General features: G+C 44.2%; 2 protein-coding genes across 2 annotated transcripts in view; both read right to left on the reverse strand.

The window, feature by feature from the left end:
* Positions 1 to 494: 494 nt before the first annotated feature.
* Positions 495 to 1,376, reverse strand: LOC128945647 (syntaxin-1B-like). Its single transcript, XM_054289415.1, has one exon. It carries the CDS (start codon positions 1,374 to 1,376, stop codon positions 495 to 497), a length of 882 nt encoding a protein of 293 aa, XP_054145390.1.
* Positions 1,377 to 7,740: 6,364 nt separating this feature from the next.
* BRWD3 (bromodomain and WD repeat domain containing 3) overlaps positions 7,741 to 22,634 on the reverse strand; it is a 46,034-nt gene continuing 31,140 nt past the window's right edge. Inside the window, exons 22-40 of the mRNA XM_054289561.1 lie at positions 21,958 to 22,034; positions 21,156 to 21,333; positions 20,298 to 20,414; positions 19,054 to 19,161; positions 17,880 to 18,004; positions 17,593 to 17,675; positions 17,051 to 17,162; positions 16,561 to 16,622; positions 16,320 to 16,475; positions 15,496 to 15,616; positions 14,866 to 14,991; positions 14,701 to 14,782; positions 14,097 to 14,153; positions 13,616 to 13,756; positions 13,245 to 13,397; positions 12,209 to 12,372; positions 11,630 to 11,727; positions 11,029 to 11,187; positions 7,741 to 9,799 (exon numbers count right to left, since the gene is read on the reverse strand). Coding sequence (XP_054145536.1) covers positions 9,006 to 9,799; positions 11,029 to 11,187; positions 11,630 to 11,727; positions 12,209 to 12,372; positions 13,245 to 13,397; positions 13,616 to 13,756; positions 14,097 to 14,153; positions 14,701 to 14,782; positions 14,866 to 14,991; positions 15,496 to 15,616; positions 16,320 to 16,475; positions 16,561 to 16,622; positions 17,051 to 17,162; positions 17,593 to 17,675; positions 17,880 to 18,004; positions 19,054 to 19,161; positions 20,298 to 20,414; positions 21,156 to 21,333; positions 21,958 to 22,034 — 2,913 coding nt within the window. The 3' untranslated portion in view covers positions 7,741 to 9,005. The remainder of the gene's footprint in view (positions 9,800 to 11,028; positions 11,188 to 11,629; positions 11,728 to 12,208; positions 12,373 to 13,244; positions 13,398 to 13,615; positions 13,757 to 14,096; positions 14,154 to 14,700; positions 14,783 to 14,865; positions 14,992 to 15,495; positions 15,617 to 16,319; positions 16,476 to 16,560; positions 16,623 to 17,050; positions 17,163 to 17,592; positions 17,676 to 17,879; positions 18,005 to 19,053; positions 19,162 to 20,297; positions 20,415 to 21,155; positions 21,334 to 21,957; positions 22,035 to 22,634) is intronic.

The raw sequence follows: 22,634 nt of genomic DNA on the forward strand, positions 1-22,634 counted from the left end.
TGGTTATTCCATCTCTGTGCAAGGTGCAACAGGTCCCTGTGCTGTCAGGAACGGTGTGCACGGTCCCTGTGCCATCAGGAATGGCGTGCACACTCTCTGTGCCATAAGGAATGGCATACATGGTCCCTGTGCCATCAGGAATGATGTGCATGGTCCCTGTGCCATCAGGAGTGGTGTGCCTGGTCCCTGTGCCATCGGGCATGGTGTGCACAGTCCCTGTGCCATCAGGAATGGTGTGTGTGATCCCCATGCTGCCATGTGAGCTGTGCATGGACCCTGCATCCCTGAGCAAGTCGTGCACGGTCTCTGTGCCATCAAGGAAGGCATGCATGGCCCTTACACCATTTTACAAGGTACACACGGTCCTTGCACCATCATACAAGGTGTCTCTGCTGTTCCAGGAGCACAGGCCATTCTCCCTCCCGCCAGACATCGTTTCTCGCCCGGCACGGGTGAATCCCCGAGCGCTGCTGCAATGCCCCCGCAGCCCCGGCTCAGCGCAGGCCCCGGCCGGGGCAGGGCAGGCAGGGGCAGCAGGAGCAGAGCCCGAGGGCCGCCCTCAGCAGGGCCGAGCGCCGCGACGGCCGCTGGTATTTGGCGGCTCTCTTCACCCCGCCGCCCGTCTGGGCCGCGTAATCCAGGGTGCGCAGGACGTGCTGCTCCACGCTGTCGGCAGCGCCGTGCTGCTGGGCCAGCAGCCCCTCCAGCTGCACGAACAGCCCGCGCAGCTCCAGCAGCTGCGCCTCCAGCTCCACGAGCTGCCGCTGCCGCGCCTGGGCCAGGCCCAGGTGATGCTTGGCCTTCAGCTCCTCCAGGTCGCGGCCGACGATGCGAGGCCCCTGCGGGCTCTCGGCCAGCAGATCCACGTCCTGGGCGCCCAGGTTGATGCCCGCCAGCTCCGCCTGCCTCTGGATCTGCTCCTTCAGCCGGTGCCGGTAGCGGCTCTCCCGGGCGTAGTGGCGGGCGAGAACGGCGCCGTAGCGGCGCAGCAGCAGCCACAGCTGGGTCTGGCGGACGCGGGGCCCCGCTCGCCCCGAGCCCCCCACCGGGGCTGCCGGCGGCGCTCCCAGCCGGGGCTGCAGGGCCGCGGCCTGGCGGGCGAAGGCGGCGCGGGCCGCCCCGAGGCCGCTCTTCTCGCGGGCGATGCTCTCCTCCGAGGTGCAGCACAGCACCGACTGCTGCGTCCTGTCGATGCTCTCCGAGAGCTGCTCCAGCCGCTCCAGCGCCCGCCACAGCTCGGCCGCCTCCCGCAGCGCCCGGCCCACGGGGCTGGCGTCGTCCCCGACGAACGCGGGGTTGTCGAAGCTCAGGGAGTCGTCGTGCGGGTCCCCCTCGGCCGCCACTCGCTGCTGCAGCTCCGCCAGCCGGTCCCTCATGCTGCACGGGGCTCCGGCACCGTCTGCGGGGACGTGTGAGGCTGCGGGAGCGCTGCGAGCCTTCCCTGCTGGCCCCAGAGCAAATATTGATGGAGGAGGGCCGGTCCTGCGTCAGCCCCGACCGGGCACGGCCGGTGGAGGGAAGGGCTCGTCCCGGGCAGAGCGGGGAAAAGGCCCGGGCCGGGAGCGCTGCCAGCACCGCCCGCACCTGCGTCACGGGCCGGGCTGCGGCTCCTCACCTGATCCACCGAGGCTCGGCACAAAGACGCTTTCATTCACCCAGGAACAAGGACACCCAGGAGTCCCGACAGACGGGGCACGGAGGGGGTGACCCACCCGGTACCCCCGGCCTTCCAAACGGCTCCAGCCGGCTCCAGCCTGCCCGTGGCCTCACTACGTACCAAACCCAGCTCCTGGATGTACCAAATGAAGGGCAAATGACGCGGAGTCAGTGACTCTGCCGGGCTGGGAGTAACCTGCAGGGATCACGGAGCCCAGCTCCTGGCCCTGCACAGCAGCATCCCCCAAAATCCCATCCAGCGCCTGGCCCTGCACAGCAGCATCCTCCAAAATCCCACCCCGGCCCGAGGCGCTGTCCAACACTCCTGGAGCTCGGGTCACGCCGTTCCTGTTGGGAACTGGACAGGGATGGAGGCAGAGCTTGGCCTTTCCCTGCTCTGCAGCTCGGGAAGGCTCCAGTGGTGAGGGTGAATTCAAAAAGATGCTCCTGGGGTTTCCAAGCTGGAAATGAGCTTTGGGATGACCCAGCTGTCCCAACATCACTGCAAGGCAGTGCTGAGTCCACTCGCTGCTGAAATGAATAAAAACCACAGCTGAATTCTAAGACATCTATAAAAAATACCTTTTAAAAGGTGCTTCTACAAAATGCATTTCCAAAGTGCATGGGGAAAATTGCTGTTCTCTGTCACTCTGGTATTTTATATAATGTATTTTATAATGTGCATTATCCCATATGACCTTAACATGATGATATAAAGTATACAACAACTATGATATAATATCAATATAATATCAAATCAATAATATTGACAGAGGGACAGCCAAGGGAGGTTTAGCAAAGGTCAAGCAGCTCTGAAGGGAGTAGAATTCCTTCCCTCCATTGCCATCTGATGGATGTACATAAAGGGGGATCCAGCATCTCTGCAAAACAAGTTTAATTTTGTTCTCTGTAATCATCAATAAAAAAAAATTAAAAAAAAGAAAATAGAAAAAAAGGCCCTTTTGTCCCTGGGGTTTGGAGGATGAGTGTTGTGTTAAAATGGAGATATTCATTCCCATCAGAGAGGAAATGCCACTGGAATCAGCACAATAAAGTGAAATGTCAAATAAGTCAGCAGATTAATGAGGGTAAAAGTCAAATTAGAATGACAGAATCCCAGAATCATTAATGCTGGAAAAGGCCTCCCAGACCACCGAGTCCAACCTGTGCCCAATGCCCAACTTGTCACAGCCCAGAGCACTGAGTGCCACCTCCATCCTTCCTTGGACACCTCCAGGGGTGAGGACTCCACCACCTCGCTGGGCAGTTCCTTCCAATGCCTGGCCACCCTTTCCAGGAAGAAATTCCTGCTGAGAATATTTATTCCATGTATTTATTGGCAGCACCTGCCCCTGGCTGAGCACGGAGCCTCTCCAGCAGCTCTGCACAAACCCAACCCCATCCACCCCCAAAATCCCTGTTTAAACAATCTTATCACTGCTATTTATCAAGGGCAAGAGCAGAGGAGCAATTCCTTGTTTCCCATGAAATATCCTTTAGGTAACAACAGGAACAACCTTCCCCTGGAGCTGTCACCCCCTGAACCCATCCGTGTCCCACAGTGGCTGAGGGACCTTGCCCAGAGCCTCCTCCTCCTCCCCTGCTCCTTTCATGGCATTTTTAGCAATTTCACAGCACTTTTAGGCATATTCCCCTTCTTTTTCCAAGAAATCATTAGCTGCTTCTACGCTTTTTTCCCAGAAAAATGGGATTTTGGAGCCAGACTGGATGGTGATGGGGGTGAGGGTCTCCATCCCATCCTGCTCAAGACCTTCACAGTGTATATAAGCTTCTCAATCCATTTATAAATAAAGGTTCTAAATCCAGTTTATAAAACTTCCAATTAAAACTATAAAATTAGCCAGTTGCATCAAAAAGCAAATTTTTTTTTACCTTAAAACCTCCATTCTACCTACCATTTTTTTTAACCTTTTAATTTGTCAACTACTCAGGAAGCAATGCAAAACCAAAGTAAGAGTTTTTCTTTTTATTTTTTTTTTATTAAGACAATCCCACAGCTGGAAAATGAAACATCCTAGATTACATCAGTGACTTCAAAAAAACTCTAGAAAAAAATCTTTACAAATTTACATTTGTACAATACAAAAAACTAACAGCTCATTGCATATAAATATTACATTTGGTCTGCCAACATGTGGCATCAAAATCCCTGAAGTATTCATTAAAGGGACCTGAGATAGCGGATGTGAAGATATGGGCATAAATATCACCTGAAAAAAAAATAATATAGAAAGTAGACATAATTCTAATAGTTTTGTGCATTTTTGGAGTATTTTAAATCCAGAACACGACCTGGAGAGTCTAAATCATGTGAATTTTGCTCTGACATCAAGTGGTATTTCTACATGAAATCTGCTCTAATGACTCATGGAGGAATGAAGAGCCTGAATTAATATTTCTACAGAAAAATAATCCTCAGACACTGAGTTCTGAACACACCCGAGCAGCCACCACTCTCTGAGGAAGAATTTTAGGAAGAGAAACTGCAGATTTGGATTTTAGCTGCGAATATTCCGGCAGGATTTCACCTCCCTCCCCCAAAACAGCTCCTCACAGACCCAAACCCAGGAAGATCCGCAGTGCTTGCCAGTGAAAACCCCCAAACCCAGGAACTGCTCCTGATTTCCCACTGGTGGAATTATTTCCCAACTATTTACACATTTGCCAGCTCCCCAGCGTGGCTGCAGTTACTACCAGGAGTAGTAACTCCAAGTGCTTGGTTTGCCTTGGAAGTTTCACAGGCTCGGATCAGGTACCCACATCCACACACAAAAATGTATTTCAGCACCATTTTTAAAACACTAGAGTTAAGGCTGTGACAGCAATTCCCACTGGAAATTTAAATTTTTCAGGGATTCATAGCACAGTTGTGTGAGTTCGCTGTGGGCCGAACGCGACGTAGTAAAAATATACAAGCTTCCAACAGGTCTTTGCATTTCTAAGACTAAAAAAGGACGAGTTTTTAGACTAAATTTTGCAGGCTGTTACTTACTGTACATAAAGGAGTTTTTTTTACCATGTGTAAACCTCGGATATATTGAAGAGTTGAAAAGTCTCTGTCGCTCATGCGCAGGGATTTGCTATAATACACATTGTAAGAACACAACAACAGCTCCCTACCTATTAAATATAGAGTCAGCCTTGGAGGGTTAACTGCTCCTTCAGGAAATCATCAGTATTTTATAAAACTCTGCAGGATGTTTTTTAAATAAAAAGATAAAATTAAGACATGTAAACACACAAAGACGTTTTTAACCCATGGAATTCATGACAGGATGCTCCAGATATCAGGACACAACATCCTCAAACCTATAGCTGTTCACTCTTCCCTGGTGTTCACCACTCAAAGATGGAATGAATCAAGTTTTTATCAAAAATTAGTGATTTAAAATGATTTTTTTACATTAATATTCTGTTATTTGGAGCACAGGGACATTCCCGATAGATCCAAATGCTTTGCAAGGGTCATCTTGTTTTTGGGAGTCAAGAGAACCTCCAAATATTTTAATTTTTAAAATTAATTTAAAACTCTCTGCCACACCCAGTGCCAGCTCCTTTCCTTGCTCTCTGAACTACTCAGTCCTCCTGCTTCCCCACAGGAGGAGCAGCTGAGATGGACATTGAGGAAAACATTCCAGGAAAAGGAAACTATGCAAACAAGGATGCAGAATCTGAAGCAGCCAAAAATCCTCCAAGAGTTATTTCTCCCCAGTTCTTTTTAGTTTTTGTGTCTGCAGGGTGGGGGTGGTTGGGATTAGGGGGTGGCCTCTGCTTGGCTGATGGAGAAAGGAGTGATGGAAAGAGGGAGGAGGGATAAAAACTGCCCAAATTCATCCGAGTTCAAGCACCAACACAGAAAGGTTTGGATTAAACCTAACAGCCTGGCAGCCAAAATAAAATTCATCATGATACCCAAAGTTCCCAAGAGAATAAATAAATAGCCTATAAAAGGAAACTACAGGACAGAGGTGGGGCATGGCAAAGAGGAAAATAAATGGTTATGGAGGAAATAAAAAGCAGGTGAAGTTTGGGCTGAATAATGGAATTATTAAGGTTGGAAAAGGCTCCAAGATCATCAAGTCCAACCTTCAACCACATCCCATCACGGCCACTGTACCACCAAGGGCCACATGTGCTCAGTTTCTTGGATGGTGACTCTGCCCCCTCCCTGCGCAGCCTCTTCCACTGCCTGACCACTCTTTCCATGAAAATATTTTCCCAAATATCCAAGACAACAGCACCTCACTACAGCCAAACAAGCTCTGCCATCCATGCCCTGGTCTGCAGAGAAAGGGGAGCTGCAGGGACAGGGGATTGGGGCTGGGAGAAGCTGAGAGCAAAGACACCCAGGATTTCAGCCCTGCCTGTGCAGGATGGAGTGTGGGGGCCTGGGGCCTTTCCCAAGGTGTCCCAGCAGCTCAGGATTGGATCTGCCAGTGGGACAAGTCAAGGGAACAGAGCCACCAATGCCCAAACATCTGCAGGAACTGAGGAGCTCCTGGCCTGCCTGCTCACCCCCAGGAAACCCATTGACAATCAGACCTTAAATCCCATTCCTTAGGCAGAGCCTGGAGGTTTTTGTGGAGAGTTCAAGGAAAGACATTCCTGACTCTGCAGCCTGCCCAGAGCTTAGCTTTTGGTTGGTTTAAATCACTTTAAATCCTGCACCTGGTGGGCTCATCCTAAATTTACCACAACCACAAGTGGCTCCCGATAGGATTTGGGATTTGAGAGCATCCAAGTTCCTACAAAAGTGTAATTATTTCCACAGAACTATGAGAAATCAACTGCCCAAATCAGAGAAAGAATCCAGACACAAATCCAAGCAAAAAGAATAGCTCTAAACCCAAGTTATTTGTCATGCTTATAAAAGGTTCTCATGCACAAAAAAAAGAAGCTTTTTTTTTTTCAATTTTTACATTAAATTCTGCTGTCCCAGCACCCCCTGCTCTAGCTTATAGTCATGGGACACAGTAATACTTACGCCACAGCAAAGTGATGCTTCACTGGTATCTTCACAGTACAGAGAAAAGATACAGTTAAAAACATATTAAATCTTACTCTAATTGCTGCTAAAATACACCAACTTATAAAATGATTTCTCTGGAATCCCTGTGGTTTCTCTCTTCCCAACCCCTACACAAAATAAATAAGGAATAACTGGATTTTCAGCCAGTCAGAAATAGAGGATAAAAGCATTTCTTTTGCATTTCAAGCTTTTCAGGCTTTAGGATAGAACCCATAGTGTTTACATTAGCTCACAGGACTGATCTAAGGGATATGATTCCAACTATGGACTGATGCATACATGCTATTCCTGGTTACCATATGTAAAAGGACCAATCAGTCAAACAAATAATACATTTCTTATAAATATAAATGCGTGTATATATACAGATATATGAGAGAGATGATAGGACAGGTGTTTATACTTTAAAGCCCAACACAGAACTAGGAGAGCCTCTGCACTTGGTTTTTTCCCCACCCCCCCCCCATCAAAAACCAAATCAAGTCTAGCAATGGATTACAGCAGATTCCAAACATTCCTTACAAAATTAAAAGTGTGGGTTTTGTACTGTACCATAAACTCATATTAATGAGCAATTTAGGATATACTCTCCTCCATCACAAAACTAAACCTCTGCTTTTTTTATTTTCAAGTCATTTTTGCATCTAACTAGGATTTTTTTTTTTGGAAAGTGAGATAAAATAGCTAGTGCTTAATATAGAAAGTCAAAAATTAAATTCCTTCTGCATCTGAGAATATACATGGGTCACTCTTTGCTGCCTGAGGTTTTCCAGAATTATTGACCAAGCTGTGCACAGAGGAACTTCAGGATATTGGATGAAAGCTTAAAAAAAAAACCTAAAAAACCTTGAAAAACTCCACTGGAACTTTGTAGTCTGTTCTGACTTGTTCTCTCTGTAACCTGGCTCTGAACTGTCAGACAAGGGGAGCAAACTGGAATCCCACATCCATTCCAGGAGAGCCCGGGAAGGAAGGAAGAGGCTGCTCACCTGCAGCTCAGCCCACGCCACCGCCGAGGTCCCCGAGGAGCCAGAGCAGGGATTTCCTCACCACCTGCACTACCACTGCCACAGGGGTTCAAGTCAGCATTTCCCAGGACAACAAGAGCACAGTGCAACAGGAATTCTCTTCTGGAAGCTTGAGACACAAGAGTCAGTCTGGGGGGCGACAGCTCCCTCAGCACCTCCGAGGGGCCCAAACTACATTTCCATGGAGCACGGGCAGTGGGGCCAAGCAGCCCCTCTGCACAGCAAATCCCCACCTGCCCCAAACACCTCTGAGAACCACTGCATCTGCTTTCATGGTGGCAACACAAGGAAGATACAGCTACTCACAACTTCCACCCCTCTACGCTCCTTCTCGCCTCTTCTTCACCATGCTCTGAATAACAGCATCTATTTTCTTTTCACTTTCCAGTAGTTGTAAATAAGAGGTAGCTGAGCTACTATTAAAAATCATGCTTTGAAGAGGAGGAACCTTTCAAATGTTGAAGTCACCCCTTTAGCTGCACAATCTCGATTAATACTATAAAAATATGAGAGGACAAAAAGAAAATAGATGCAAGTAACTTTTGCATTTGGCACCTTTTGTCTAGATATTCATACTTCTCAAGTATTCTCTTTTTAATAAAGTTAATGCACACATAGGACACACCACATCAAAGGTTTGCTACATATTTACAAGGCACCAACCCTTTGTCACTGTTTTTACACGGATAAAGAACCAATAGAAAGCACATCAGGACCCCCAAAACTGTAGTATGGACATACTTCAGTTCAGCACATTTCCATCAACGTTTGGCCTGGGAAGATTAAAATAATCCAGATCCTTCTTACAATATAGAAACTGTAAACATTTTATAGCTGCCTTTAGGATTGGTGTATTGTGCAAAAGTTATAATTATTACTGTGTCTAAGGATTTATGGCAGAAACCACATAAAAACTCTGTAAGAAGGTGCTATTTCTATAATACAAAAACAAAACGAGGGAGAGAAGTCATAAGCGTGACTCGAAAATGTCATGTTCTTACTGAGAAGCTGGAAGCCTCTGTAATGTGATGAACGTAGTGTGTGGGGAAGAATTTCTGTAATTTAAGGCCTAATGACTAAGGCTTGTTTTGACCAATGAAGTGTGGAGATCTGAAGCTTTAAAACAAACACAAACTGACAGGATGGAAAAGCACCACTGTGAAAACGTGAGTGGAGTCCCCGCACAACTTGCTTGGTAGAATTTCTGGTAAAATCCCTGCAGTAGAAGGCCATTGAAGTTCTTTTAAAATTGTTCCAAAGTTTTCCATCTGTCAATAATTCCATCCCATGAGATGGCTGACCCTGGCTTTTTCTGTCATTTTCCGCACCCTGCCTGACCTGGAAGTACCAAGGTTCAAAGGATCCTCGGTGTGCACAAAATTGTCATTGTCGGAGTCGTCGTTGTACAGGACAGTTCTCCTGCCCTCGTTCCTGGTTTTGATCCGAGGGGGTCGGCTGAACCTCCCTCCAAACACGTTCTCCCCAAACTGTCCCCCAAAGAGGTTTTCAAACTCGTCGTCGGCGAGCCGGGCGCGCTTGGCTCTGGTGGCTCCTCGCGAGGCCCCTCGGCCTCCTCGGCCTCTCCTTCCTCCCCGGCCGCTGCCTCTTCCTCTGCCGCAGCCTCTTCCACCTCTGCCCCCTCGGCCCCCTCTGCTCCACCTGCCCCACCTGCCCCACCTGCCCCTCCTCCCCGTGCCTCGGCCCTGCCAATTCCGTTTGCCCCCGGTGAGTTTCCGTTTGATTTTGCGTTTGGGTTTTTTGGATTGCACAACTTTGCTGTAGTCATGGTCGCCGTCGATGTAATCCTGGTCTGTCCTGGAGGTTGATTCCGAGTCAGAATCAGAGCCACTTCTGCTGTCAGAGCTGGAGCTGGATCCTGATTCCCCACTTTCTGATGAAGACAAACCAGACTTTTCCTTTAATTCTCTCTTCTTTTCCTCCTCCTCCTCCTCCTCTGCCTCCTCCAGGGGCTCATCCTCCTCTGAGGCGCTCAGCAGCTTCCTCTTGACTCCTGCCCGGGGTTCTCTGCCATCCCCGTTGGTGAGGGGCCCATCAGGAGAGTGATCTAAACAAAATAACAAAATAACCCCATCAGCATCACACCACAGCCAAACAGGACACAAAAAGTGGGATTTGCTGCAGTTGCCTTTGGGATTCTCTGGCTGTCTCTGAGGTGTGCTCAGGGATGATCCACTGGGATGCACTCACCCTTTATGTGCTGTAGAGCACAGGTGCTCTAAGAGAAAAATCTACCAAAGTAAACACAAGTGTTTAAAAAAACACAAGTGTTTTTTTATCTGGAAACAATGACTGTAAACTCTCCTGAGCAAGAGTTCAGTGAAGATCCAGGCAAAACAGGAGCCTGGAGTGACCAGGTTGACATAAACATCTAAAACTCAGCCAGGTGAATCCTGCTGGGGTGCCAAGGCAGGAAAACTCTAAAATCCATTTCAAAACTATACATACACAAAAATAATATTGTGCAAGCAGCATTTATTCCCTATCAAATGCATGTTCTCAAAAGGCTTAGTCCAGGGAATATTAATGGAAAGCATAACTCAAGAAAGTCAATGACACAAGAAAGCTCACAGGGATTGCTGAACACATTAAATGAAAATTCAATAAAGTATCTGGCTGGCTTGGGACCCAAAATCCTCCATGTTTTCAGGGTTATGAATGTGACAATGAAGAATAAATATCTTCTTTAAGACAGGAAAAGCTCACCTGCAGCATCCAGCAATGCTACAACACAGGAGTGTGGACTTGGGAAAGGCTCCAGGGTTCAGGAAATGCCCATGTAGTGCCCACCTTGGTGGAAACTCTGAGTAACTCACCCCCAGATTACCACACCTGAACTGTTTCCCTTCTAATCACAACTACTTTGTTTTGCAAGTGAGAAAAATATTTAAATATTTTTGTAACTTCTTTTTCATCTTTGGTTTTCATCTTTGATTAATAAAGGCAAAGGTTCTGTGGTGGGGATTCTCTTGGTTTGTTTGCTGTCTGTAATTCCTGAAGGAACTGTAGGAGTTTAAGTGCAATCAAGTTTTCCATCTGGAAGGATTTTAAAGGACTTTAAAGTTTTAAAGGACTTTTTAAGGTGTACATGGAATCATCTGCATTCCACACCTCAGACAAGACACCACTGAGTAAAGGAGCAAAGTAAATTCAATGTTTTGGTATGGTTTAGGAATATAAACAATGCTACACCGAGGCAATAAACATCAGACAGAAGCAAGATCTTTCCTCTCTAGTGAAACCAGCCAGTCACAGCACAGAATTATTCTTTCTCACCTTGTTTCACTGGTGTAGATTTGCTCCTGACTGGCCTGCTTTTCCCTGGGTCTATGGCATTTCCACTCCGGCTCTGTGCATTTGAGCCTGATGAAGATGGTTGACCCTCCAGCTCTTCACCAGTGGCTGAACCCAGAGGTTCTTCTGCTGTATCTGAAACTTCAGACAGGACAGCACAAGGGGACAGGGTGATTTTTATGTTCTGTTTACAGGGTTGTGTCTGGGGAGGTTCTGTCAACAGCCCAAGTCAGGGCAATCTCACCAAGCTGCTCTGCAGCCACGGAAAGACAGATTCCTCCTGAGTGTAACCCCAAGTAGGATTAATTTAATTAATTATCCTTCACTGCTGTACGAGAGAGGCCCATACACAGGAAGGCTGGGCTTTTGTCACTGAAATAATTCTTATCACAGCCAGACTCAGGTTCCCAATTCCCTGATCCTTCCCCAGGACTGCCCAACAGCCAAACTCAGCTAAAACAACCTACAGACAACACATTTCAGGACCTTGCTCCTTCAACAGGCAGATTTTGCATGTGTCTCATGAGGACAAGACTCAACCTGCACAGACAAGCTGCTCTAAGAGAAGGCTGGATTTCCTCACCATGAGATGAGACTGAAGAGTTAGTCCTGGTCAGGGGCAGTGAGGTATTTTGGTTGGGTTTAGGCTGAATCTTCACTTGCTTCTGTTTCCCTTTTGGGCTGCAAACATAGAATATCCCAAAGAGAGAAATCTGTTATCACCACAGACTCAAACACAAAACTGATTTCTCCTGCAAAGTGATCTCTTCTTCCCAGGTGTGATAACACTAAAATAGCTACACCATGGTGCTGTTTGCTAAAGGTATAGGGAGTTTGCAGGGACAAGGTTTTATCCCCCCTTTTAAAACCAACAGTCAGTTTACTCAGATAATGTATCAGATGAAGGCAGGGAACTGTTACACAACATTTTTTCAACAGCTAAAAGGTAAAGAGACAGCTGATCTTTCATTTCCTCCAGAGGGAACACTTGTAACCACATCGTATTTCACTTACCAGAATTAGAAACTACAAATTGATTTTATCTCCCAAAAGAGCAAGTTCATCAGGAAATGAGCAACACTGCTGCTGGTTATTCCCAAAAGCACATTACCCCTGTGCTCTGGAATGGCAGTGCCAGCCAGGCTCCCCATGCCTGCTTTACCTGGATGCTCTGCTGGTTGAGGGGGAGCTGCTGCTGCTCCTCAGCCGTTTTCGGTACCGAGGCCTTTTCCTCTTCTGGCATTGCATTGCTGACTTGTACTCAGAAATGATGTTTTTCATGTGGTTCTCAAATAAGGCAGAGAGTCGAAGGGTCATGCTATAAATCTGCAGTGAGGAAAAATGGTCAGGCTTATTAGAGTTGAATAAGTTGAAGATCAACCAAAAAACTATCACAGAGATGTCCAGACTTTGTAGCACAAAGAAAAAATTCACACTGAAGTTCCACTATAAGGCTCTTTACAGATTATTTCCTTCCATGGGCCATGTGTGTTCTTGCAAAAGAAAGTGTTTTCTTAAAAGGATTTAGTAACAGCACAAAGTATTTCCAGAGCTGAAGGAAAATGGATTTCTGGATTACTGTCCCCTTTGTCAATCCCCATGAAACATGGAATGCCCCCTTTGTCAATCCCCATGAAGCACAGAAGCAGGCCTTAAGATAACTTGAATACCAAGGGAAAAACAATTGGATTTCACATCTCCTCACATTTGTTTTTGCACTACATCCCTGGTGAACTGTCCTTATACCACCCTTACAGAGCTACAGAGAAGCAACCCAAAATGTCCTCATTTCTAATTTCTGTAAACCAGATGTCAAAATCTTTAAATCACTTTCCTGTCCTCTTTCCAGGCCTTGCTTTTGTGTAGCCTCATCCACAATATGTGCAGTTATCAAGCTGATAGCCTTGTTTACAGGGATAAATTATTGAAAAAATAAAAGCAACTGGTGACCAGTGTTCTGTTACAAATATTTCAAGGAACAACTGCAACAGTGACCATCGTCCCAGATGAAAATGGATGTTAGATATCATCTGGAAGAGCAGAACAAAACAAGTTGATAACCACAGAATTGGTGTGTCCTGGTTATTTTTATTACACCAAGCAGTGCTTTGCTCTTCAGACCTTATTTCATGTGTTTTATTCATGTAGGGCCAAGGTCTTTGTTAAAAAAAAAACAGGCATTAAAATTTATTACTTACACGAGACTTTTTATTAGGAGTGTAAGCTTTAGAGTTGCAGAATATTAAACGAATATCTTTGTAGAATTCCAAGGGACTGGTGTAGTTTCCTGCTTCCAAGGTTTCTTTCACAGTGCTGAAGTCCATGGGAGTGTCTACAATATCTCGATAATCCTGTGAGAACACACAAGAGAAAAATCAAAGCTCTCAAATCCTACAGCAGCAACATCACCTCAGCGCTCATCCAGTGGCCCAAATCATTAGTTTACTTTCAGAGCTGTTGCAGATAATTCCCTGAAAACATCAGCTCATAAAGGGAGAGGACAGAGCCATGCCCAGCATGGATGTTCTGCCAAAGGAGGAACAATTCTGGGTGTGGAGGCTGCACTTACAGGGTAAGAGAAGAGATCAACAGGCTGCCTGAAAGGCTCTGAGTCCTCTCGTTCATAAATCAGGTTTAAGAGCTGCTGGCACTGCTCCTTCCAAGCATCAGCACTGGCTTTCATGGGCTGCCTCTTCACCCTTCGCCTCACCTGCAGGGAAACAGGTACTGCAGATGGTATCACAATATTCACATTATTCCCTTGAAGTTCCTACTAATCTCCCAGCATTCTGCAATTAAAGCATTACCCAATTAAAAACAGAAATCCAGAAAGATTAAAGCAGAGCTGATGGCACAGCAATATGCAAATGAGACAAATCAAACAAATTTGCCTTCTCTGGTCATATATAACTCTCAGACCCATGAGAAGCTGCAATATTTCAGCTCCAGCCTTGCTATATTTATCAGTTGCACTGAAATTTGAGTGCTGGAGATATTTTCTTTAAAATCAAATTTTTTTAAAAAATGACCACAGCAGAAATTTTACTCACTCGTCTCTTCCCAGAGGAAGTGCCTGGAGCATCTGAATCCACATCCACTTCTGCCACCTAAAGGCAAAGGGAATGATCACACACAGGCAGGTCTGGAGAACCCTCAGCCATGGAAAAAGGGTTAAAAACCAGCCAACAACAACCACAGGGCACTTGGCAACAGGAGCTACAGCACATTTCAAACTGCACTGAAGGGGAGAAGGTGTCAGGAGAGGGAAGCAGCTCAAGGCAGTGATATCCACCCTGGATTCTACCTGACATTTCACTCCAGGGATCAACTGATGGGAAATGACACAGAATTACATAAGGAAATCAGCTCTGCTGCCTCGCTGACAATGGAGAGCTGTTGTCCTTCTGACTGAGTAACAGCTCCACTTCCCAGCTCCCCTCATTACTCATCCTTCCCACAAAACATCATGTACTGAGAGAAGATTAAAGACAGGCAGTTCCAAGAAGCATTTTTACTTCAGGGAGCTTATTGTCTCAGGTGAGCCTAAACAGCCTCATCTCCAAATCTCAGTGCAATTACCCATACAATAAAGACTCAACAAAAATAAATTTTCTTTCATGTGTTGAATTTTAAAAAGGAAGGAAATGATCTTACCTCCTCTTCCTCATCAGTACTGCTCAGGTCTTCTGCTTTCACCTTGTTGTAGATTTCTAATATATCAGTGCAGCTCTGATCTCTGCAGGACAATGACAAAAACCAAGGAACACAATGAAGGATCCCAGGAATTGGAGCTGTGGGGTCTGTGAGGTCCAAACTCACCCAATGAAGCGGAGCAGGACATCTGTCACAATTTTGGCTGCTTTGACTATGGGGCTGTCTGGCTCGTTGAAAGTCCTGGCATTGTGTTCAATGTATCTTACCTCCCACATCAGGGCAGAGATTCTCCTGAAAAATACACAAAATTTAAGGAATGGGATGGACAGGAAGGTGTATGTTATTTTTATTTCACGTTCAGTAGGATTCTTTGGTAAAAAAATGGAATTGGGAATTCAGATCAAGCAGAAACAGGTTGTCCTCAGAAGGGAAAAAAGAAGCAGGACATTATGTATTCCCAAACTAACTGGGAAAGCTGAGATTTCCAGTATCATTCAGTCCCCTTCTGGCAACTGCAACACAAGCAAAGCCCCTGCTCAAAGGCAGCAGGGATGGAAACAAAGCAAACATGCTCTGCCTCCAACACAAAGCAGGCTCAGGGTGTTCAACCAACACTCCAGATCCAGCTACAGCAGCTTTTGCTTTATCAACATGGCCAGCAGAATTTATTATTCAGGAAGACTCAGTTTGCCCAAGGCCAATCTGATCTTCTGCAGTTGCTGAAGGGACTTTAAACAGCATTCAGCTCCACATAGTAATAAATGCAATAAATGTCAGCTACAAACCCAAACTCACCTATAAAACCTGTTTTCAAGCCTCCTCCTGATGGTGGTGAGGTCAGTTGGATAAGCAACAACAGTGCAATACATGGGATAGGCACTAAGGTCCACTGGAACAGCAAAGGGATTAGAAATGTCTGCAAGACAAAAGACCACAATGATTGAGATGCCTCCAAGGGATGTTCCACCAAGATTCCTTTTAATGGTTTCTGGGGTTTCCTTCGAAGAATTCAGCAAAAGCAACGCAGATCTACAGCTGAGAATGTCATTACCCACAGGGCAGGGTTCCTCCTCTTGTACCATCTATTCCTGCTCTTGAAAAAGCACTTTTTGTTTAAGTATCACATCTGAGATTTGTGTGCCAGCAGCCAATCTGACTGAAAGGAATCAGGCATTTGCACTTACAACAGGAATACTACAACGTGCAGCATTGAGTAAGACACAGACACGTCCTGGGTGTAAACAGAGGCAGAATTTAAAGTACAGTGTGCTATTAAATGGTTGTAACAGCAGTTACAAGTAACAAACCAGTTACAAGGAATTCAGAGGTGAAGGTATTTAGTGAGGATTTGTTGGCTGTTTTGAGGGGTTTAATTATATGTTTTGCTCTTTCACCTTTATATATGACCCACCGGGGAAGCTCCACTGAAAGAAATCAGGTGAAGCCCCAGGAAAAAAAAGGGACTTTAGATTGGAAACTGAAATATGAAATTTAAAAGGCTCTTTTCAGTAATTTAGTTGAGTACATTTCAAGTCCCAGCACTCCAGCCCATCTACTCTCCAGTCCTGTGCTCCCTCCCTGCTATTGTTAATCCTTCCCCCTTTTCTCTCCAAACATACCAAGGGAAAGAAGCTGCTCAATCCCTCGGATTACTCGTTCACATTCTTCATCTCTGGAATGGGCCCCCCACTCTCCCTCCTGGGGCTTGTAGAGAAGAGCTGTCAGCTCCTCTGGGGTCACAGGAACTCCAGCACCGACCTCCTCCGGATAAGCAGCTGCAGAGGAACAATTCCAGGGGGTAAATGCAGGGCCCCAGGGCTGTTTGCTTTGTGCAGGGACAGGAATCCAGCACACACTTACTTCCTTCTGGGATTGGCTCCATGTCCCATGGACTCATCCTCTCTCTTTCATTGTTGTCCCAGCTATTAAAAAATTCATTCAAATGCACAAGTTAGAGCTGAATATAAAGACACACCTTTTCTTTACCAGATTTGACCCAAAAGGTCACTCCAGTTAGGAATAAGACATTCCAACTCCTTATTTTCCTCTTGTACCTCCTATACAGTCACTGCACTGCTGTTTATACCACAATTGTTGCTTTAGGAATAAATTTAAAAAATTTTAAAAATTAAATTAAATTAAATTCAATTAGCAAAAAATTAAATAAGTAAATATTCTAAAATAAATAGTAAGTAATAAATAAGAAGTACAATATCTGAAATTAAATAAATAAATAAAGTGTCTGGGTATGTATTTAAATGGAAAAAGAGATTCTAATTCTTGAGGTTCTTGATCCTATTTCTGAAGTTCTCTGAGTTGTGTAGGAGCCCCAGGACATGGGAATACTCACTGGACACTGTAGCACTGGAAGGAACTATCAGGATACTCTGCCTGGAAAGGCTGCTGACTTTCCACAGTCCCAAACCACCAGGCATCATCAATGATACTGCGAAACCGATCCCCTGCAAGGGCAAACATTGCACTCAGAAAAACAACAACAGCAAGAATTGCTAAGTATTTCCTTTTAGAGAATCAGCTCCCTCTTTTGTCAATGCTCTACTTCCATCCCTGCATTTTCCAGCACAGGAATTGAGCTCTTACCCTCAGGGCAGGACTTGCCCATCTCTGGGAATTACCCACAGCTGCCTCACACCTCAGATCCCAACAGATCAGGAGATTCTCCTGCTATCATTGCCCCTGGAACAGTTTCTCTCATTTCTCTCTTTTTTCTTTGCTAGAGGAATTGCAGCAAACATCAAATAAAAGTTTCCAATAATCTTTACAATATCACGTGTGTATAGTCCTTTACATCATGTAATAAAGACACTGTGTCCCATTAAACAGCTGCAGAAATGGTGCAAAACACATGGAATTGGGAAAAAAAAACCTCACCTATTTGCCAGTTCCTTTCTTTGGCTTCATTATAAAACTGATGCAGCACAAGGAAATCAATAACATCTGGCATATCATGGTACCTTCAGGAAATAAGACCAAACAAAGTTATTATTACCCAGAAATGCAGTTCTAGATGAACTGCACAGTCCTCAAATTCCATGCATTTGGGATAACCATTACTGCCATCATCATGCCTTGCACAGGAAATAAGAAAGGAGGAGGGGGGAGCATCTACACTGCAAGGAAAGCTCTTGAAGAATGTAATCAGCATTCCAGTGACTTACTTTATGGAAAAGGATTCTCCTGTCATTTTGCCTGTGATTGGATCCAGGAATGCAAGCTTCAAGCAGCAGAGTGTGGGAGGCCCAACTTCATATTTAATTCCTACAGTCTTCACAAATTCTTGTTCCTAGTTAGCAAGAAGCATGGAACAGCATTATTTTATCTTGCCAAAAACAAAAATATCCATTTTTAACTGAAACATATTAATAAAACCCAAGTATGTTTCCACTCTACAGCACAGGTAATTTCACCCATTAATTTTTCTTTCCCCAATACTAAAATCAATCACTGTCACCTCAAAAAGAAAAATGAAGAAGCTCATTCCCTTGGCAGGTTTATGAACAGGATTCCTACAAATTATTTAGGAAGGTTCTAAGGAACAAACTCAGTTTTAAGCACACCAAAGACTCTCCCTGAACTATTCCAGGGCCCCTCACTCTTGCACAGTGGGAAGAAAGGAAATTCTTCCTCTGAAAATGGGAATTCCACAATAGCCTTTATGTTCATGTCCTGTCAAAGCCCATCCTAAGTGAACAGCTATTTCCTTTTCCTCACAAATTGATGATGCCTTGGAAAATCACAGCTGGAAAATCACTGAATATCTGGGACTGGTAACTGGGTATTCTCCCAGTAAAGCAATTACTTTCATTAACAGAACCACTGGCATGGTTAAATGATTATGAGCATGTATATGGGCTCTTCTCTTGATAAGAAATCTGAGGAAAGCAGGAAAAAATAAGGAATACTGCGGATTAAGGCTGGGGAGCTCATCCAAAGCAAGATCCAGTGTTTCAGAGAACTCCTGCACACATTTAGGTGTTTACACCATGATTTCTTACCACAGCACTAAAAACAAGAAACAGAACCCAAATGCTCAGGTCACTGTAGAGTGGTGAGAGAACCACAAGCAGCTCTGCAGTGCTGGGTTCTGAATTAATTCAGTGTTCAGGAAAAAATAATTTGTGTGAAAAGAGACCCCTGAGAATCAAATCCAAAACCAGGAAGTAAACAGATGTAAAGACTTTGTGTTAATAAAAAACAACTTTAATATTTACAATTAAAACTTTAATATTAGCATTTTAAAGCAATCCTTTCTTCACATTTTTCATGTTGGTTTTTCATGTCAGTTTAACATTACAGAGACATTCAGCTCTTTGAAGTATTTCTTGAACTTACCCTGAGTTCCATTTTGTTCCATGGTTGTTTTTGCATGTTAATACTGTAAATTTTGGCTTTCCTCACTGCCCTCACATAAGCTTCATGGCCTTGCCTAAAGTAGATGATCTTAAAAAAGAAAAAAAAAGAGAAAATTAAAAGAGAAAAAAAGAGCAAATGAGAAAAGGAGAGAAAATTAGTTTAATGACTGTGCTCTTCCTGTTCATAATACCAGGTCTTATCCCTTTGAGAACACATTGCACACTTATTTATTTCATCATAAAACACTCTTCTAATTAAAAATATTTATATCAGCCAAATTGGCACCTGCTCTGTGCTTTAAAACTGAGATCATTAAGAAATGTGCAAGTGAAGATGCACAACTGATTTTTCATGTTAATCCCAATTTACCTGTGCAGAAAAAGGGGCACAAGACATTAATCTGTAAGCAACAAACTAGCTGGGAATTAACGAAGTTATCAAAACTCAGCCGGTCCTGAGCACAATTTCCTGCAAATATTGCTGGGCAGAAGAGTCCAAAGCAAGCAGAGCTGCTGATTGCAATGTGGAAATGGGGCTGTGTATTCTATTCCATCTGTCAGAGGTGGGGCAGTCATCTTCTGCAATTGGGCAGTTTTCTTTATCTCTCCCACAGCCAATCCTCCCTGCAGGAGATCTCTGCTGTTCATGGGCCATTAATTATTAATTATCTTCTGTCCATGGCCAGTGAGTGTCCCTGCATGGCTGATCCAATTCCAGCACCCCACAGGGAGATGCTCCACCCAGGGGAGGAGCCAAGCATTCCTACCCGGATAGAATCTGAGGTTTGGGACACCACAGCAGCCTTTGCCCACTGCATTCCCACAGGAGCAGCCCTTTCCCAGTGGATTCCCAGAGGAAAACCAGGCCTATCTACACCACCACTGGATCTTCAGTGGAAAACTCCACCCTTCTACAGGATCACTGCTTTACAGAACCACATCTGTCACTCCAGGAGGGCTCCAGCCACCATTTAATGGGACTGCCACCAACACCCATCCCAACAGCGTGTCAGGGCGTGTTCTGACTCTGGCAGTGTTGTTTTGTATTACTGCATTGTTTTTGGGGTTTTTTTGTCTTCCCTAATAAAGAACTGTTATCCCTGCTCCCATATCTTTGCCTGAGAGCGCCTTAATTTTAAAAACTACAACAACTCAGAGGGAGGGGGTTTACATTTTCCATTTCAGAGCAGACACCTGGCTTTCCAAACCAGGACAGGGCAGTACCTCATCCCCCATCTGGGGCACGAAGGGCGAGCGGCGGGGAATGGTGTCCAGGATCCACTGCGGGGCCAGCCACTCCTCACTGGGCTCCCCTTCCAGGGACAGCAGCCCACTGGCTTTCTAAACACACGTCAGGACATTACACAGTAAGTTACATACAGAAGTTAAATATCTGCATTAATTCAGAATGCAATCAACACAATATTCAGAGTACAGTTAATTACTATGGAAAACTCATCGCGCAGCAGTTACTGCAGGTAAGATACAAGGAAGAGCAAATTGTGGAGTGTCGTCCTTCCCAAAATCTCCACTAAATAGACAGGTTTGTTATAAATATAACTGAAAATTAAAACCTTCACAAATCATTAAAATGCGTTAAAACATCCATAAATCATTAAAATGCCCATGGCAGGGGGGTGGGATAAGATGATCTTTAAGACCTCTCCAACTCAAGCCAGTCTGTGGTTCTATAATAAAGAAATAAATTGTATTTTTATAAATATTCTAAATGTCTTTAAAAAAATACCAGGAAAAAGACATCTAACCATGTCAATACAATACAGATCCATTATAATTTTACAACAAAACCACCCTGTTGTAAACCTGAATGTGGTGAAGAGCATAAATCTGAGAGGAAGAAAATAGCATTCGAAATGAGGAACCACCTGTGGGAAACATGGAAGCCCAATAAAACAAACAGAAAAATTTCTTTGTACCACTGGTAGCACAATTACTGCAATTATGCTGCAATATTTTTTTACTCTGTGCCCATTTATAAAATATTTTACTTTGAAAACAACCATTAAAACATAAATTTATATTCTTGAAGTACAAAAGACACTAAGAATTACACGTGCTGACCTTCTTCCTTGGCTGTTTCAGTTTCCTTCGCTTTGGCTCCAGCCCTTTTGTTCCCTTCATATTTTCATCTTCAGAACTACTACAGATTTTCCGAGCTGCCTGCCTGGTTTGTCTCTTTGGAGGCTGCAGATTAATCCCAGCATCTGCTGTCCAGTCTGAATATTCACTTGATGAATCACTGTAGATAATAGAAAAGTTGTAAGAAAGAGAACAGAAAACTTCAGTTTCCCCACAGGGGACTGAAAAGTCCAAACATTCAACCTGTTCTCCTGGTTCTGCTCAGGATTAGCACAGAATTTTGTTATCATGTGAATTTAAAGAAAAACAAGTGCTCTCTGATTTGTGATTTCAGTAAATTCTTTTATCAATTTGAAACTCACAGTAAAACTACATCTATGGTTGATACCAATTCTTATTATCTCACTGATTCACAGACTGACTTCATAAGAACTGGCAGCAAAAAATGCATGGAACATTTAAAGAACTAGAGCACTTCCCTAAAAATCCAGCTCTGACTTCTTTAATACCAAATAATACATATACAGGATTTAAATGGCAAACTGGCATTGATTTTTTTCAAGTAGCTCTTAATTAAAGGCAATGTCTTCTTATAAAATGTTTTTTAGAATAGTTTTTGACTTTGAAAAAAAAGGAAGAGAAAAAAAATCACAATATGAAATGTTTCATGACTAACTGGTTAAAAATCAGTCTTCAAGATGAAGTCTGAATATCTCAGTACCAACTGTCCTATTTAAATCCCATAATAAACCAGTGTTCCCAGTTCAGAGCCCAGTGGAGGTACCTGGAACTGCTTTCACTCTGCCAGGCTGCCACAGGATCATCCATGGATGCATCACTTGTGCCAACAGTCTCATCTTCCTGTAGTAAAAACAAGAGGATTCACTCTGGGGCCAAGGGTAAAATGTATCATTTTTGTTTGCAAGCAAGTTGTGTCACACAAGAAATGCTTTCCATTCAAGGCTGGTTTAGCTTTAAAGAAATAAATCCACAAGTTCTTCCTATACCTTAATTAATATTATAATATATCCTTATATAGCTCCTTTAGAACAAATGTGAATTTTAATTATATCAGAACTACAGAATGACTTCTTCTTTAAGTGCTTGATTAATAAATTTTATGCTCAGGGCCCAGCTTTTTGAGCTGCTCTCTATTTTCAATGCATTTACAAAGCAGCAATGTTCACTCTCTTCCTTAAGAAGAACAAGTTATATTTATCTGGTATATTTTAAGTTCTTCCCTTGCCAAAATCAATGATAAATACCAATACTCAATCTCTTTCAACAGCAGTCTACAGATGTAGATGAAATCAAAGCACTGCAAAATGAAATCAAAGTCCTGACCCAGAATCCATGTGCTGCATGAAGTCCCAAAATAGCAAGTGGTTTAACACAACCCAGTTAAATTTACTTGAAAATGCTCCAGGTTTCCAAAAATACAGGAGCTGTTTTAAGCTACTT

The sequence above is a fragment of the Melozone crissalis genome, unplaced genomic scaffold, assembly GCF_028551555.1.
Source record: "Melozone crissalis strain CALT ecotype California unplaced genomic scaffold, PUWL_Pcris_2 ptg000068l_1, whole genome shotgun sequence".
Taxonomy (NCBI): Eukaryota; Metazoa; Chordata; class Aves; order Passeriformes; family Passerellidae; genus Melozone; species Melozone crissalis.

Bases quoted from the DNA above. Each gene is read 5' to 3' on its own strand.
- LOC128945647 (XM_054289415.1), bottom strand. From the start codon at position 1,376: ATGAGGGACCGGCTGGCGGAGCTGCAGCAGCGAGTGGCGGCCGAGGGG.